We start from the raw sequence: 18,782 nt of genomic DNA, 5'->3' as shown, positions 1-18,782 counted from the left end.
GTTCATGTTCTCTTTTCCTTTTTAACGGGAGATGGATGCGATTTTTTCACGAGGGGAGAGATGCGACCACGTACAGATTCCATAATAAATTAATTAGGTCCATAACGGGATTTCTTTACAATACATTAAGATTTACGTGTTAGTTTTCTTAATAAAGAAATGCACTGATGTAGGGATCGGTTGATTCGGATAAGGAAAGATAGATTCGTGATCTTTTGTATGTTAGGAAATTAGTGGTTTGCAAGGAAAGAGTGGAGAAAAAAAAAACAATGTGACCACGTATAGATTCCATAATAAATTAATTAGGTCCATAACGGGATTTGTTTACAATGCGTTAAGATTTACGTGTTAGTTTTCTTAATAAAGAAATGCACTGATGTAGGGCGCGATTGGTTCGGGTAAGGAAAGATAGATTCGTGATCTTTTGTATGTTAGGAAATTATTGGTTTGCAAGAAAAGAGTGGAGAGAAAAAGAACCAGTACGAGGGGGTGGTGGGAGGTGGGACGAATAAAAACCAGATGAAATTGGGAGGTGGGAGGGGGCGAGTAAAAACCGACGAAAAAAACCAACGAAATTGGGAGGTGGGAGAGAGGATGAAAAAAACACAGGGGAGGTGGAGGAGGACAAAAATAAACCGTACGAGGCTACCAACTGCTTCATTAGAAGTAGAGATTGTTTGTGAAAATAACATGCGACAAAGACTTAGCGAGCGGATCCCCTTAAAAAAGACATAGCGAGCAGATTCCCTTAAAACTGATAGAAATGGATACGATTGATGACATTGATAAATAGTGGTGAATGTTGGCATAATTTACTATCATCATGCATGGAAACGAATCATCAAGAAAAAGAATACTTCCTATTACTACACTCATAGGAAGCTTCCTAATCTCTGCTACCAAACAGTTTCTGCCCAAACAAGGAAGGAAAGTTATGGACGTGATTCGAAAGGAAACAAACGTTATGAAGATTAATTAATTTAAATTTGATCTTTAAAGATTGATTGTGATTGATTCTTTTACATAAAGACATTACTAAATAATTTGCGTCAGTATGGAAAGTTCTGATCCGTTCAGTTTTTTTCATTGTGTGAGAGGGTGAAGTGAAAATAAACCGATGAAGTGGGGGAGGCGACGAAAAAAATCTACGACAGTTAACCTACGGAAAAAAACCGGACGAAAGTGGTGGGACGAAAATTGACCGGCGAAGACTACCAACTGCTCCATTAGGAGTAGAGATTGGTTGGTTCGATTTTTTTTGCGTGGAGGGAACTACCTGGGAGGTGGGAGGGAGTACGAAAATAAACCATCTCGGCTAAGCGGGAGGTGGGAGCAAGTACCAAAGAAGTACCAAAAAAGACCGGGTAAGGTGGGACGAAAATAAAACCCGGAACGCGATCTACCAACTGAGACATTAGGAGTAGAGATACGTATCTATCTAAACAAATCATAACTATTATATCTAAAAACCTAAATCCTGAAAAGTGGTCGAGTGCTCGTTTGCTCGCGCGAGCACACGCCCGCGACAGCCACACGATTGAAATCCATCGGTGCACGCGCGATCAGGTGGCTCCTAATCGCGCATCTTCAGGTGCCGCCAGGTGTTCCCTGGTCGGAGCGGACGTGGCGCGGCCGAAGAGACAGCGGTGCTAGGCCCCACCATACACACCTTCGTCCACCAGGTTTTACGCTGGTCTCTCCTCGCAGCCCGCGCTCCCCCAAATTCCCCATTCTACTTGCGTCGGGAGAGAACGACGAGCAGGGGCGGCGCGATTTCGCCGCGATTTCGCACCGGATTCATGGGGGGTAGCCATCGTGTGAGGCCGGCCACACGCGGGCACTGCCGGTGAGCCCCCAGCCCGCCCGTCCTCGCCGGTCCTCCCCATCTGCCCCCAAAAGTTTTCCATGACATTCCTAATCGGTCGTCGTCGAGGCATTTGCTGCTGCCATGCGTGCAGGTGCAGACCTGGGTGGTGCCGCTGGCGCTTACGATCCGACCGTGAGCCGGCTTATGGGGCAGGTTCCCGGCGGAGTCAACGGGAGCAGCGCCGGCGGCCCCGGCCCGCCTAGGCCAGCAGGGGTGAAATCACAGCGCCCCTACAAAAGCTCCTATACGGTACATATGCTACTCCATCTACTGATGTTCATTCACTCGGCATCCATCCCCAGGTTGCATCTGACGCCTAGACGCCTGTACGCACGCACGGATGCAAGCAGAGGGTCACAAGGTGTGCGTTTTGACACGCTCCACCTTCAGGGTCGTCTCTGTTTTCTTTGGTAAGCATTATGTCACCTCATCTTAATCGATCTACTTATTGCATGCATACATACTGCATTATACTGTCTAAATGCATGCATGTGTGTAACAGAGTTAGCTAGGTGTATTCCACTTCTTCAGTTAAGTTCAGTTGAAATGAGGATACTTGATTTTGACATCGCCGAAAACGGCTCCGCTTCTTGTACACCAACGGACCGGGTAAGTTTTCTCCTACATACTGCTCGCAACATCATATCATCATGGTTATGGCTGGTGTCAAAAGACATGCATACCATGGGCACTACATAATCTGAAACAAGGGATTCAGGTGTTGGTTTTGGTGCAGTAGTTGCAAGATTCAATCAATTTCAGCACTGATTTCTCCATAACATGGATTTTGGCTTTCGGTCGGGCTCATTGGGAGAGGGGACGGCGAGGGGAACAGGGTGTTCTATAGAGCAATCTGAATTTTTTTTTTGCGGAAAACAGAGCAACCCGATTAATGACTGAACTTAGCAAGTACTATACAAATGTGAAGCAACTAATGGAATAAACACTTGCCTCGAATTAGTATGAATTTTGCCTAAATTTGTATTTTGCCTCAACAATATATTTTTTGCCTAAATTTCATGCTAAATTGCACATTGGCTGATTTTCAAGTTGTCTAAAACTACTAGAGTAAGCATATTGATTGAAGTTACAACACAATCTGCCTCGTCGTACCTTTGTAGGCAATTTATAAAAATAGTCGTTCAGCTTAGAATTGTAAGTACATGCAACCATCATTTTTTTGCTGTGAATTCTGAGTGTTGTTTTCGTGTGTAAGTATTAGTACTGGGACATAAGTTGCGTCGGTACTCGGTAATACTAAAAGGTTGTCTATGTTCACCATTTTTTGTGACCGACTCTATGTACCCTATTTTCTAGTCACATAACTGCACTTATTATTCCTTTTGGGGTGTAGCGTGACAACTAAATTTTGTGTTTTTGTTTTTGTTTTGTATTTTCATAGGACCCACGAAAAAACCCTTTTCAAACCATCAAAGTAATGCCCAAGTAAGGAAACCTCTACCAGGTACTCTCTCACCCCTGCTCCAGAGACTTAGTTGTTTTACTATATAGATAATCTAGCACCCATAAGCACACAACGAGTTGCTCGTTGGTAACACTTGTTTTGCCTAAACAACCACAATAAGTTGCTGGTTTTTTATTCCTAACGCAGTTATGGTTCCAAAACAAATCTAAGGAAAGAAAGAGTGGTTATGTCAATACATGCCAACAAATCTACACATTTTTGCTTAATGGTAGCCTGAATTTGCTTAAACAACATCACTACCTTCCTACAGTTTTTTTAGGGGATACATGATTTGCTTACTTCAACCCACTTTTTTTTGCTTACAAGTGCTCAAGTAGTTGTTCACACCTTTTTTGCACATTAAGTCTCTGGCACTCTGGAGAACATAGGAGTTGTTCATTGGTGTTTTTTCTCAAACAAAAGCCTACAGGTCAAAAACCGAAACACATCAAGTTCTAGCATGCACGAGCACACGGGGATTGCTTACTGGCAACACTGATTTTGCTTAAACAATCCTTAGAAATTGCTGCTCTTTTTTGTTTTTCAACACACTTGTAGTACAAAAAGAAACCTAAGAAAAACATTAAGGGGTTTCTCTGAATGTACAACTGCCAGTAGTTGGACAAGCAAAACCGAAACAGTTTTCATGTACTGACGGGACTTGCCTATTGTCAATATTTGATTTGCCTAAAAACCCGCTATAGTTGCTCACACTTTTTCCCCTACGCATCAAGTTCTAGCATGCGCGAACACACAAGAGTTGCTTACTGCCACCTCTGATTTTGCTTAAACAAACTCTAGAATTTGTCTGCTCTTTTTTTGTTTTCTCAACACATTCCTAGTACAAAATGCGACATAAGAAACACATTAGGGGATTTCTCCGGATGTACGACAACCAGTAACTGGAGAAAGGAAAACGGAACAGTTTTCATGTACTGACAGGACTAGCCTTTTGCCAATACTTGATTTGCTTAAAACATCGCTATAGTTGCTCACTAATTCCTTTTTACCGTTTTCTCGCAACAGGTGCAGTATAAGTCAACACTAGCTGCTCATGCTGGAAGAAAAGATAGGAAAACACTGAAAAAACAGTTGCAATCAGGATGAACAAGGTGAGGAAAAATCAAACCTTCATGGGTTTAGTTAAATATTGTGCAAGCAAAATATGGGTCAATTTTGCCTGAACTTTACATGCAAGTTTTTGCTTAGAAGAAACCCATATAAAGGCGAAAACTTTTTTATCTGTTTTTTGCTCCTCGAGGTTTTGACCATGGGTGGCCAATAAATCAATTTCTTTTTTCACCTGCAAACACAGCATAAGCCCCATGAGATACCTGTCCTAAATCCAAATCAAAAGCTAAAACCAGAACTTCAAGAGGGTTATGTTTCTTTTTTCACACAACCAAATAAACATGAGTTGCCTCTAAACCATTCCCTACTTGCCCAAACACTATAGAAACTTGCCTAGATATGTGAACATCTAGAAGCACAACAAACACAATAACTACAATTACAATAAAGCCTTAGAAAGATACATGGCCCAAAATCCAGTAGCAATATTCACAACAAAACACATTAGCTACTGCTACAATTGAGCAACATGTAGTTTAAGGAGATATTTGCCCAAAAATTCACTAGTAACAGCCAAACACTGTAACTTTCAAGACTTATTTTTTCCTTAATTTATTTTTCTACCACACAAGAAACATGAGTTGACTGCATTTTTTTCCTCCCTGATTGCCTACACATATACACAACTCGCCCAACAGCTTTGACAAGCTTGAAGATCAACCAAAAAACAACAGCCTGGCGCAACCTACAATTTTGTGCAGATACTTGCAAAAAATCCCAGCATAAACTAGAACTGTACTTTCAAGAGAGGGTTTTGCCCGTGTTTTCAGCACGAGTTGCCTAAAAATCATTCCAGACTTGCCTGCATATCATATTAACTTGCCCAAAAAAGACACATTTTTTGCATGCCAGAAACCTTAGTTCCAGATCCTTAACTGCCATGTTGTTTGTATATTCCCTCACTGATACACCATTGGTTTCACAGAGTTTTGTAAAAGAGGAGGCGTATTAGAAGGCACATCAAGATGGAAACTCGCTTTTTCAGGTGTTGGATTCGTTGAAAGAGGGCAAGAGGAGGTTGTGGGTTGGGGAATTCAGGAACACCTGAATCTTAGATCAATGACCACCAAAATTGGGGGCATCAGTTGTGGCAATGGAGGAGAGGACAAACGGAGAAGGGCATGTTTGGGGGGCTACGACTGGGGTAAGGAGGCGAGACGGGTGTCTGGTGCATCGGCATGTGCCTTACACGGAGCAAAAATTACGATCATGTCAGATTCTCCCCTGGGGGCCATGTGTGCGGGGGACTGTTTGTTTCCTTTTTGGTTTGCCTGTTGGATACGGGGAAAGGCCTACTACCTAATTTGGGGTGTGTGCCCTGGAACACTAGCCAGCCAACGGGTGCTGGCTAGTCGCGTCCATCTAAAAATTGTACCTAAATTGAGCGTAACCATTCCATTTTTAATCATACCTAAAAATCACAATCAAAGATCTTTAGTCGTGCTCATATTCTTTCTAAGCACAGATCATTTGCCAAACTTAGCTAACGTTAAATTGTTCAGCTTTCCTATCCAAACACTAATTATACGGAATAATATACTATTTACATAGAACCGCAACCCATGTAATGCCACTTTAAGCAAAAAAATCAGCTCACGGGCTTGAACTTTAGTTTCACGCATTGACCTAAAAGAACTATGCTTACGGATTAGAGGCCGCGCGCGAGGCCGATGCTCGGAGGAGCTCCGGCGGAGGCGTGGCCAACGCTCCCAACACTAGGGTTTGCAGTGGCGGCGGCGCTGGAGGGTTCGCGACTGTAGGATGGGGTGAGGGGGGTGCCGGCGCGTGCGGGGCGAAGGTGGGGCGGGGGAGAAAGTGCGGCGCGAGCGCTCATGGGTGCCGCGTGCGGAAGCAGGTGCCCCAAATACGCAGCGCGCGATAGCGATTCGTACCGCGCGCCCAACTCTATATGTCGCGCGCGCGGTGTGCTGGAGACACACTAGCGATTGCGCGCGCGCTAAAATAGATAAATTTGCGGCGCGGTGTTTGTTTAACGCGGCTGTTGGAGATGCTCTAAGAAAAAGGATTTTATTTAGTACTTCCTCCGTTTATTGATATAAGGTGTATAGATTTTTGAGAAAAATCCGAAATATAAGGTGTATTGCGCTGCACCGCTCGTTTGGATAAATTTTTTGAGGGATTTGTTTACACTTCGTTATATCACGCAAGCTCCTCTATTTTCTTATGTCAATTAGTCATGTATAATGTCGTCCAAAACTTGTGAAATTTTCCCTCCATGTGTGTTTTTTAATTTCCGTGCCAAAAATTATACATCCTATATTTAAGAATGGAGGTAGTAATAAATACCTATTTGATAAGCATTTATTGGTTTATCAAAGAAATATTTCTGGCATTATCTTAACGTGCTGCTTTAATGCATGGATTGAATACTGTGACGCAAAAAGAAACTTCAGATATTCCCATCCAATGTACTAGTACTAAATTCCTAATACGAAAAAACCTTTTGGGCTAAAGAATCTAAAGGAAAAGTAAGGCATCCGGCACTTCACCCGATGATCGATATTAATTAAACATATCACAACTATTAGATCTTCGTAGTCGTAAAGATCTACATAACGTACTTTTTTTTGCACGGGAATACATTTCTCATTCATAAAATAAAAAGACAAGTTACTAGCCACATAGACACCAACTTCACGAAAATTAAAAGATAACAGAATACTAGCCTCTGCACAAAGAACCATCAGTACGTAGACACGCGATAGACAGACCAATGGCACTAAGGAGGTGCGATTTAGGGCTTGAAACAATGGTAGGTATATGATGGATAGTGTATATGTTTTGCACGATCTCACTCCTTACCCAAGCACCTCAGACCCCTCTGAATAATCCGGTTGTCTTATTATGACTATAGAAAACAAAAATGAAAACTCTTGAGTCTTCAAATAACCACGCCTTTTTCCTTTTTAAGGGGGGAGGGGGGTGGGGTCAACCTCTCCATAAGATAATCCTCGAGAGACCAATGAACTGACATAATTAAACTTAATAACTATCATTAGTCTCACTAACCACGTTGTCATCACATTAAAATACCATCAGGGACTAAATGCACTTTTACTTGGCAGTAGCGTGCATCGTCTCGGATCTACCTCGGTCGAAGGAAAGGTCGAAGCTGCCCGGTCCACCTCGATGGAGGGAATTCACGAGATAGAACAAGGCAGATCCTATCAAACCATGTGTCCAAAACGTCACTCTTTGGTATTTTTGGGCTTTTCAGCCCAACAGGGGAAATCCCATGAAAGCCCTCGCAAGCAGTGGTGGAGGTACCAAAATATTATTGGGCGGGCCAGATTGAAGAAAAACACACGAGTTTAGCTTCCCAGACCCAGTTTCACCTTATTCAATGATTTGGCCCAAGGCTAGGCAGACCACCGCCCACTTTTGTTTCAACTAAGCTCCATCCCTGCTCCCAATCCCATGTGTACCAAACAACAGGAGAGCTATATCTCACTCTTTACGAGGCGGTAGCTCATCTCGTCTCGCCCCTAGCGCCGCTAGCATGCCTACCCAGGTATGTTCTGTGGTTTTTGTGGGAGCGGTTTTAGAAAGCTATGGACCGGTTTGGACTATCTGAAATTTCGCGTGTTCTTTTCTACGTGTTTTCTATATCGATTTTTTCCTTTCGATTTTCTCCTTTTTTTTGTGCTCATTTATTTATTATTGTCTTCCTTTCCTTTCATTTTTTCCTTCATTTCTGAAATACACGCAAACATTTTTCAAATGCACATAGAACATTTTTCATATACATGATGATCAGTTTTCACATACACATTGAGTATTTCCAATTATGGGTTGAACATTTTTCTCAAATACATGTTGAACATTTTTTGATACACGATGAATATTTTTAACACACATTGAACATTATGCGTAAATGCCATGAACATGTTTTTTAAACATGCAAACCATTTGTTAACTGTTAGATTCTCACTAACCACATTGTCATCACATTAAAATACCACCAGGGACTAAATGCACTTTTACTTGGCAGTAGCGTGCATCGTCTCAGATCTACCTCGGTCGAAGGAAGGCCGAAGCTGCCCGGTCCACCTCGATGGAGGGAATTCATGAGATAGAACGAGGCATCCTATCAAACCATGTGTCCAAAACGTCACTCTGGGTATTTTTGGGCTTTTCAGCCCAACAGGGAAAATCCCATGAAAGCCCTCGCAAGCAGTGGTGGAGGTACCAAAATATTATTGGGTGGGCCAGATTGAAGAAAAACATACGAGTTTAGCTTCCCGAACCCAGTTTCACCTTATTCAATGATTTGGCCCAAGGTTAGGCAGACCACCGCCCACTTTTGTTTCAACTAAGCTCCATCCCTGGTCCCAATCCCATGTGTACCAAACAACACGATAGCTATATCTCACTCTTTACGAGGCGGTAGCTCATCTTGTCTCGCCCCTAGCGCCGCTAGCATGACGACCCAGGTATGTTCTGTGGTTTTTGTGGGAGCGGTTTTAGAAAGCTATGGGCCGGTTTGGACTATCTAAAATTTCGCGTGTTCTTTTCTACGTGTTTTCTATATCGATTTTTTTCCTTTCAATTTTCTCCTTTTTTTGTGCTCATTTATTTATTATTGTCTTCCTTTCCTTTCATTTTTTCCTTCATTTCTGAAATACACGCAAACATTTTTCAAATGCACATAGAACATTTTTCATATACATGATGATCAGTTTTCACATACACATTGAGTATTTCCATTTATGGGTTGAACATTTTTCTCAAATACATGTTGAACATTTTTTGATACACGATGAATATTTTTAACACACATTGAACATTATGCGTAAATGCCATGAACATGTTTTTTAAACATGCAAACCATTTGTTAACTGTTAGATTCTCACTAACCACATTGTCATCACATTAAAATACCACCAGGGACTAAATGCACTTTTACTTGGCAGTAGCGTGCATCGTCTCAGATCTACCTTGGTCGAAGGAAGGTCGAAGCTGCCCGGTCCACCTCGATGGAGGGAATTCACGAGATAGAACGAGGCAGATCCTATCAAACCATGTGTCCAAAACGTCACTCTGGGTATTTTTGGACTTTTCAGCCCAACAGGGAAAATCCCATGAAAGCCCTCGCAAAGCAGTGGTGGAGGTACCAAAATATTATTGGGCGGGCCAGATTGAAGAAAAACACACGAGTTTAGCTTCCCGAACCCAGTTTCACCTTATTCAATGATTTGGCCCAAGGCTAGGCAGACCACCGCTCACTTTTTTTTCAACTAAGCTCCATCCCTGGTCCCAATCCCATGTGTACCAAACAACACGATAGCTATATCTCACTCTTTACGAGGCGGTAGCTCATCTTGTCTCGCCCCTAGCGCCGCTAGCATGACGACCCAGGTGTGTTCTGTGGTTTTTGTGGGAGCGGTTTTAGAAAGCTATGGACCGGTTTGGACTATCTAAAATTTTGCGTGTTCTTTTCTACGTGTTTTCTATAACGATTTTTTTCCTTTCAATTTTCTCCTTTTTTTGTGCTCATTTATTTATTATTGTCTTCCTTTCCTTTCATTTTTTCCTTCATTTCTGAAATACACGCAAACATTTTTCAAATGCACATAGAACATTTTTCATATACATGATGATCAGTTTTCACATACACATTGAGTATTTCCAATTATGGGTTGAACATTTTTCTCAAATACATGTTGAACATTTTTTGATACACGATGAATATTTTTAACACACATTGAACATTATGCGTAAATGCCATGAACATGTTTTTTAAACATGCAAACCATTTGTTAACTGTTAGATTCTCACTAACCACATTGTCATCACATTAAAATACCACCAGGGACTAAATGCACTTTTACTTGGCAGTAGCGTGCATCGTCTCAGATCTACCTCGGTCGAAGGAAGGTCGAAGCTGCCCGGTCCACCTCGATGGAGGGAATTCACGAGATAGAACGAGGCAGATCCTATCAAACCATGTGTCCAAAACGTCACTCTGGGTATTTTTGGGCTTTTCAGCCCAACAGGGAAAATCCCATGAAAGCCCTCGCAAAGCAGTGGTGGAGGTACCAAAATATTATTGGGCGGGCCAGATTGAAGAAAAACACACGAGTTTAGCTTCCCGAACCCAGTTTCACCTTATTCAATGATTTGGCCCAAGGCTAGGCAGACCACCGCCCACTTTTGTTTCAACTAAGCTCCATCCCTGGTCCCAATCCCATGTGTACCAAACAACACGATAGCTATATCTCACTCTTTACGAGGCGGTAGCTCATCTTGTCTCGCCCCTAGCGCCGCTAGCATGACGACCCAGGTGTGTTCTGTGGTTTTTGTGGGAGCGGTTTTAGAAAGCTATGGACCGGTTTGGACTATCTAAAATTTCGCGTGTTCTTTTCTACGTGTTTTCTATATCGATTTTTTTCCTTTCAATTTTCTCCTTTTTTTTGTGCTCATTTATTTATTATTGTCTTCCTTTCCTTTCATTTTTTCCTTCATTTCTGAAATACACGCAAACATTTTTGAAATGCACATAGAACATTTTTCATATACATGATGATCAGTTTTCACATACACATTGAGTATTTCCATTTATGGGTTGAACATTTTTCTCAAATACATGTTGAACATTTTTTGATACACGATGAATATTTTTAACACACATTGAACATTATGCGTAAATGCCATGAACATGTTTTTTAAACATGCAAACCATTTGTTAACTGTTAGATTCTCACTAACCACATTGTCATCACATTAAAATACCACCAGGGACTAAATGCACTTTTACTTGGCAGTAGCGTGCATCGTCTCAGATCTACCTCGGTCGAAGGAAGGTCGAAGCTGCCCGGTCCACCTCGATGGAGGGAATTCACGAGATAGAACGAGGCAGATCCTATCAAACCATGTGTCCAAAACGTCACTCTTTGGTATTTTTGGGCTTTTCAGCCCAACAGGGGAAATCCCATGAAAGCCCTCGCAAGCAGTGGTGGAGGTACCAAAATATTATTGGGCGGGCCAGATTGAAGAAAAACACACGAGTTTAGCTTCCCGAACCCAGTTTCACCTTATTCAATGATTTGGCCCAAGGCTAGGCAGACCACCGCCCACTTTTGTTTCAACTAAGCTCCATCCCTGCTCCCAATCCCATGTGTACCAAACAACAGGAGAGCTATATCTCACTCTTTACGAGGCGGTAGCTCATCTCGTCTCGCCCCTAGCGCCGCTAGCATGCCTACCCAGGTATGTTCTGTGGTTTTTGTGGGAGCGGTTTTAGAAAGCTATGGACCGGTTTGGACTATCTGAAATTTCGCGTGTTCTTTTCTACGTGTTTTCTATATCGATTTTTTCCTTTCGATTTTCTCCTTTTTTTTGTGCTCATTTATTTATTATTGTCTTCCTTTCCTTTCATTTTTTCCTTCATTTCTGAAATACACGCAAACATTTTTCAAATGCACATAGAACATTTTTCATATACATGATGATCAGTTTTCACATACACATTGAGTATTTCCAATTATGGGTTGAACATTTTTCTCAAATACATGTTGAACATTTTTTGATACACGATGAATATTTTTAACACACATTGAACATTATGCGTAAATGCCATGAACATGTTTTTTAAACATGCAAACCATTTGTTAACTGTTAGATTCTCACTAACCACATTGTCATCACATTAAAATACCACCAGGGACTAAATGCACTTTTACTTGGCAGTAGCGTGCATCGTCTCAGATCTACCTCGGTCGAAGGAAGGTCGAAGCTGCCCGGTCCACCTCGATGGAGGGAATTCACGAGATAGAACGAGGCAGATCCTATCAAACCATGTGTCCAAAACGTCACTCTGGGTATTTTTGGGCTTTTCAGCCCAACAGGGAAAATCCCATGAAAGCCCTCGCAAAGCAGTGGTGGAGGTACCAAAATATTATTGGGCGGGCCAGATTGAAGAAAAACACACGAGTTTAGCTTCCCGAACCCAGTTTCACCTTATTCAATGATTTGGCCCAAGGCTAGGCAGACCACCGCCCACTTTTGTTTCAACTAAGCTCCATCCCTGGTCCCAATCCCATGTGTACCAAACAACACGATAGCTATATCTCACTCTTTACGAGGCGGTAGCTCATCTTGTCTCGCCCCTAGCGCCGCTAGCATGACGACCCAGGTGTGTTCTGTGGTTTTTGTGGGAGCGGTTTTAGAAAGCTATGGACCGGTTTGGACTATCTAAAATTTCGCGTGTTCTTTTCTACGTGTTTTCTATATCGATTTTTTTCCTTTCAATTTTCTCCTTTTTTTTGTGCTCATTTATTTATTATTGTCTTCCTTTCCTTTCATTTTTTCCTTCATTTCTGAAATACACGCAAACATTTTTGAAATGCACATAGAACATTTTTCATATACATGATGATCAGTTTTCACATACACATTGAGTATTTCCATTTATGGGTTGAACATTTTTCTCAAATACATGTTGAACATTTTTTGATACACGATGAATATTTTTAACACACATTGAACATTATGCGTAAATGCCATGAACATGTTTTTTAAACATGCAAACCATTTGTTAACTGTTAGATTCTCACTAACCACATTGTCATCACATTAAAATACCACCAGGGACTAAATGCACTTTTACTTGGCAGTAGCGTGCATCGTCTCAGATCTACCTCGATCGAAGGAAGGTCGAAGCTGCCCGGTCCACCTCGATGGAGGGAATTCATGAGATAGAACGAGGCATCCTATCAAACCATGTGTCCAAAACGTCACTCTGGGTATTTTTGGGCTTTTCAGCCCAACAGGGAAAATCCCATGAAAGCCCTCGCAAGCAGTGGTGGAGGTACCAAAATATTATTGGGCGGGCCAGATTGAAGAAAAACACACGAGTTTAGCTTCCCGAACCCAGTTTCACCTTATTCAATGATTTGGCCCAAGGCTAGGCAGACCACCGCCCACTTTTGTTTCAACTAAGCTCCATCCCTGGTCCCAATCCCATGTGTACCAAACAACACGATAGCTATATCTCACTCTTTACGAGGCGGTAGCTCATCTTGTCTCGCCCCTAGCGCCGCTAGCATGACGACCCAGGTGTGTTCTGTGGTTTTTGTGGGAGCGGTTTTAGAAAGCTATGGACCGGTTTGGACTATCTAAAATTTCGCGTGTTCTTTTCTACGTGTTTTCTATATCGATTTTTTTCCTTTCGATTTTCTCCTTTTTTTTGTGCTCATTTATTTATTATTGTCTTCCTTTCCTTTCATTTTTTCCTTCATTTCTGAAATACACGCAAACATTTTTGAAATGCACATAGAACATTTTTCATATACATGATGATCAGTTTTCACATACACATTGAGTATTTCCATTTATGGGTTGAACATTTTTCTCAAATACATGTTGAACATTTTTTGATACACGATGAATATTTTTAACACACATTGAACATTATGCGTAAATGCCATGAACATGTTTTTTAAACATGCAAACCATTTGCTAACTGTTAGATTTTTTTAAAATGCCACAAACAGTTTTTTGAATATTCATAATTTTTTTTACTTACCTAAATATATATTTTAAATTTTTTTGAATATTGAGAACATATTTTTGAATTTTGGGAACTTTTTTTAATGGTATAATTTTTTATTAAATCATGCATATGTTTATTTACATTGTATAATTTTATTTAAATTTCTGAAGCAAAATTTGAAATGCACGCACATTTTTTAAATGTCGCAATTTTTTTTGAAACGCGTGAATTTTTTTTCTTTGCGTGATAAAATACTTTGAGATTTTGAATCAATTATTTTTATATTTCAAATATATAAACAAAAGTAAAAAATAAAGAAGAAAAAATGAGAGGAAAACACGAACGAAACGTAGCGACCCACGCGATCCTATTGGGCCGGCCTCGCTTGAGGTACAGACGCGCGCTCAAGGCCTCAACAGGCCCCGCGGCCCCGCGAGGACGAGTCGAGCGAGATCCCAGCAAATGATAAGCTTCAGGAGTGAAGCATTCGAGGATAAGAGGAGGAAGAGCCGTTGAAGGAAAGAAGAGATGACGATGTCGTCGCCGGCCTCCACCCACCTCCTCCGCTCCGCGCCCGCGGCGCCCCTGCTCCCTCGCCGCGCCTCCCTGCAGCTCTCCTGCGTCGCCAGCGGAGCCGCGCCAAGGAGTAGGAGACGGAGCGGCCGCCTGGAGGTAGTCCGCGCGGCCACCGCGGAGGTGGCCGAGGCCGCCGGCGCCCCCGCCTACACCACCGAGTCCCTCATCCTCTACTTCAAGGCGGAGGGCACCATGGAGGAGAGGTCTATCCCCAAGATCACCCAGGCTCTCGAGGTGCATTCACTGATTGATTTATTGCTGATTGGGATGAACGATGAACGTCGGCCGGTAAATCAACCATCGATTGAGATAAACATGTGCGTGTGTGTTGTAGGGGATGGACGGCGTCAGTGACCTGGAGGTGCTCATCGAAGAAGGCATCGGAAGTGTTGTGGTAAAATTTGCCCCCCTCTGCTCCTAATTTTTCATCGTCAACTGCTCCTAGTAATTCACTGTGCACGTATATATAATTATATATGCATTTCTTTTTGCGTGGAATATCTATCTGCAGCATATGCTCAGACCATTATCCCAATTTTGTAAACATGTACGTCCATGTGATCAGTCTATTCGCCGAGCACATTATGTTCTGAGAAGTGTACTATCTGCAAGCACAAGAATAGACTTGTCTTGCAAGCAGAGAGGACGTTATCGTCAGATAGTAGCCTCTTAGTTGTAGCCCCGAACAAAAAAAATTCCTGGAGATTCCTAAGAAAAAGAAAATCCACAAATGTCTAATTTTTTGTTTGTTTGGCACTCAGTTATCTGAAAGAATCAACAAAGAAAGTAAAACACAATTAGCTATACAGAGATCTCTGCAAGCCAGATCTGTAATCCTGTCTATATTGCTACTAGATTAACCATTCATATATGATCATGAGAGATGAGAGCAGCGCTGTATATTTTTATATCCATTACTTATAAAGTGATTCTTAGTTACAAGATTTTACAAACAAAAACGCCGTAACGTACAATGTGGTGAGGACAAGGAAAGCTCCTTGCAGATTTGCAGTGGTTCTATGCTCAGGGCACCTGGAAAGTACAGCAACAAAATTATCAGTTGGGTGACTAATATTTTTTTACCACATTGGAAAACAATGTGCAGGGACTAGTTAATTTCTTAAGCACTTGTCTGAATTTTCACTTAAGCATTTGCAAGACATATTTAGTTAAAACTTGAAAACCAGATCAAGATCAAAAGTCCAAATGGTTAGGATGTAGAACAGTTCACATTGATTTGCTGACGAACTTCTGTTTTCACCAAGAAGTGATATCTATTTTCAAGTTTTCTCAGTGTTCTGTTAGCCCAAAAATACAGGAAAAAAGGGCTAAGCTTGGTTGCCACTTGCCAGTAACAACAAATTGTGGAGAATGATAGAAGCGTCTCAATCTCCATACAGGAGACCCGCGTGATATATATTGATAGCGTGGTCGATACAACGTGCGGTAGCTCGAGGCTTAACCGATCAGAGGAGATTACAGGGAGGTTTAGAGAGATAAGGAGATAAGAAGATAAATGAGATCTCTAACCTAACCTCCTAACAATATCTCCAATGCACATACGTGACATGTCTAACACGCCCCCTTAATCTGAACTTCTCAAGTTGAGATTACGTTTAAACTCTTCAAACTGTCTTGTAGCCAAAGCTTTTGTGAACCCATCTGCAACTTGATCTTTTGAAGGAATAAATCTAATGTCCAACTCCTTGCTTGCAACTCTTTCTCTCACAAAATGATAATCGATTTCAATGTGCTTTGTCGTTGCATGAAACACGGGATTAGCAGAAAGATATGTGGCACCAAGATTATCACACCAAAGACATGGTGTTTGAGCATGTATTCCAAGTTCTTTCAACATGGCCTTAACCCAGATGATCTCAGCTGTTGCATTGGCTAGTGCTTTGTATTCTGCCTCAGTACTAGATCGTGACACTGTTGCTTGCTTCTTGGCACACCAAGAGATAAGATTAGGTCCAAAGAAAACTGCAAACCCACCAGTGGACTGTCTGTCATCCAAGCAACCTGCCCAGTCAGAATCAGAAAAAGCACTAACAAGAGTAGAGGAGGACTTGCTGAAAGTAAGTCCAACACTCAAGGTACTCTTCACATATCGTAGAATCCGCTTAGCAGCAGTCCAATGAGCTGAGGTAGGTGCATGCAGAAACTGACATACTTTATTGACTGCAAAAGAAATGTCAGGTCGTGTAAGTGTTAAGTACTGAAGTGCTCCAACCAAACTTCTGTACTTAACACTTACACGACCTGACATTTCTTTTGCAGTCAATAAATGTCAACTTGATCCAAGAGTACACCCTCGGCAAGTGATAATCTTTCTGCACTAGAAAGGGGAGTTGGAGATGGTTTACAATCTCTCATCCCAGCCTTGGTCAAAAGATCAGTGGCATACTTTTCCTGAGAGAGGTGAAGACCACCATCACTGTTCCGCTTCACCTCAATGCCAAGGAAAAAGTGAAGATCTCCCAGATCCTTAAGCGCAAAATCTGAATGCAAATCTTGCAACAAAGCTGTGATTGCCTTATCAGAGGAACTTGTAACAATAATATCATCGACATAAATAAGCACAAAAATGATAGTATGTGACTTCTTGTAAATGAACAATGATGTATCTGACTTGGAGGGAATAAACCCAAGAGCTAGCAGTTTAGAACTCAGACGTGAATACCATGCTCTGGGAGCTTGCTTGAGACCATAGAGGGACTTGTCAAGTTTACAAACATGAGACGGTTTGTGTTTATTTTCATACCCTTCATACCCTTGAAAGGGGCGCCGATTGTTGTTGTTGTTTCGCCGGTTGTAGCCGCCACCACCAGAAGGGTTCTGGTTCTGAGGAAAGTGGCCACCGCCACCACCAGAGCCCCCCTGATGACCCCTAAACCCACTTACAATCAATGATGTTGTAACGTGGATGATAAGGAACAAGATGCCATGTATGATTATTCTGCAGAGCACTAAATTCTTCATCCATAGCGTGTTTCCAGCGAGGATCAGCAAGAGCATCGGTGACAGTCCGAGGTTCACCTTTGGAATCAATGGAAGTAGCTAAACCATATTTAGTCTTGTAATTAATTGGATGAATGGTTCCTGCCTGTAGACGCGTACGAGGCCGCGGCTGAGGAGCCGTAGACGATCCGGGCGACAGCGACGAACGCAGTCCTGGCGATCCCGAGACAGATCCGCTCGACAGCGCGGGATCTTCTGTGGCAGCTGCAGTGGAAGGATCATCAGAGGCAGCCGCAGAAGATCCGGGTGAATCAAACGCGGGGACCGTGCCGCGGCCAGCCGATGCAGGCGCAGGGGCCCGCCTAGAGTAGACCTGCGGGATCGGCGCGTACCGCCTGGTCGGGCTGTCCTCGGCAGGTGATTGGCGCGCCTCGCTCGGGGAATCCGGCGCAGACCGCCTGGTCGGGCTGCCCCCTGCAGCCGATTGGTGCACCGCACGTGGGGAGGGCGGGTCGGTGGGAAGGCGCGACGCGACCGGGCGGGACTGACTCGGCAGTCTGCCTGGGCCCAGTAGCGATCCCGAGGAGGATTCGCTGGGATCTCCTGTTGCCTCTTTTGTTGCTGCTGAAACAGTGTTTTCTGCGCCATTTGCTGCTGAAATACAAAACTCAGGTGCAATAGGTGATGGATTAGTCAATGTTGGATCAGTACAAATATCATCACCCTCACACGGAACGCCGGATAACTGAGGAGGAAGGAGAAGAATTTCCTTTCGGAGAAGGGCGTCGGCGTTTGGATGGAGTTTTGCAAAAGGGAATTGAGTTTCATCAAACACAACGTCACGTGAGATATACACACGTCCGGTGGAAACATCTAAGCACTTGACCCCCTTATGCTGAGCGCTATACCCAAGAAAGACACATTGCTTAGACCGGAAACTAAGCTTACGAGTGTTGTAGGGACGAAGATTTGGCCAACAGGCACACCCAAAAACGCGAAGTGTGGTGTAATCTTGTGTGACATGAAAGAGACGTTCAGTGGGAGTTGCATTAGAAATAGTGCGACTAGGCCACATGTTGATGAGATGCACGGCAATGAGAAAGGTTTCGTCCCAAAATTTTAGTGGCATTGAAGCAGAAGCTAAGATAGCAAGACCTACTTCAACGATGTGCCTATGCTTGCGTTCAGCAGAGCCATTCCGTTGGTGCGCATGGGGACAAGATACGTGATGTGAGATACCTATCTTTTGAAAAAAAGAATTAAGTTTC

The 18,782-nt window shown here is 42.6% G+C and overlaps 1 protein-coding gene and 1 long non-coding RNA gene across 3 annotated transcripts in view; both read left to right on the top strand.

The window, feature by feature from the left end:
- The first annotated feature begins 1,675 nt into the window (after positions 1-1,675).
- On the top strand, positions 1,676-5,892 carry LOC119343988. 2 transcript variants are annotated; one of them, XR_005166387.1, is made up of 7 exons: positions 1,676-1,846; positions 1,959-2,080; positions 2,170-2,277; positions 2,370-2,476; positions 3,270-3,332; positions 4,359-4,444; positions 5,389-5,892. It is a non-coding gene; the product is annotated as an uncharacterized LOC119343988 (long non-coding RNA). The 2 variants fall into 2 exon arrangements; XR_005166385.1 differs by having other exon boundaries at positions 1,676-2,080.
- An 8,566-nt stretch (positions 5,893-14,458) lies between these two features.
- LOC119343973 overlaps positions 14,459-18,782 on the top strand; it is a 7,578-nt gene continuing 3,254 nt past the window's right edge. Inside the window, exons 1-2 of the mRNA XM_037614660.1 lie at positions 14,459-14,787; positions 14,888-14,947. Of these exons, the coding sequence (XP_037470557.1) occupies positions 14,506-14,787; positions 14,888-14,947 (342 nt within the window). The 5' untranslated portion in view covers positions 14,459-14,505. The remainder of the gene's footprint in view (positions 14,788-14,887; positions 14,948-18,782) is intronic.

This window comes from Triticum dicoccoides, chromosome 1B, assembly GCF_002162155.2.
Source record: "Triticum dicoccoides isolate Atlit2015 ecotype Zavitan chromosome 1B, WEW_v2.0, whole genome shotgun sequence".
NCBI lineage: Eukaryota > Viridiplantae > Streptophyta > Magnoliopsida > Poales > Poaceae > Triticum > Triticum dicoccoides.
This window is presented reverse-complemented; position numbering and strand designations above follow the sequence as displayed.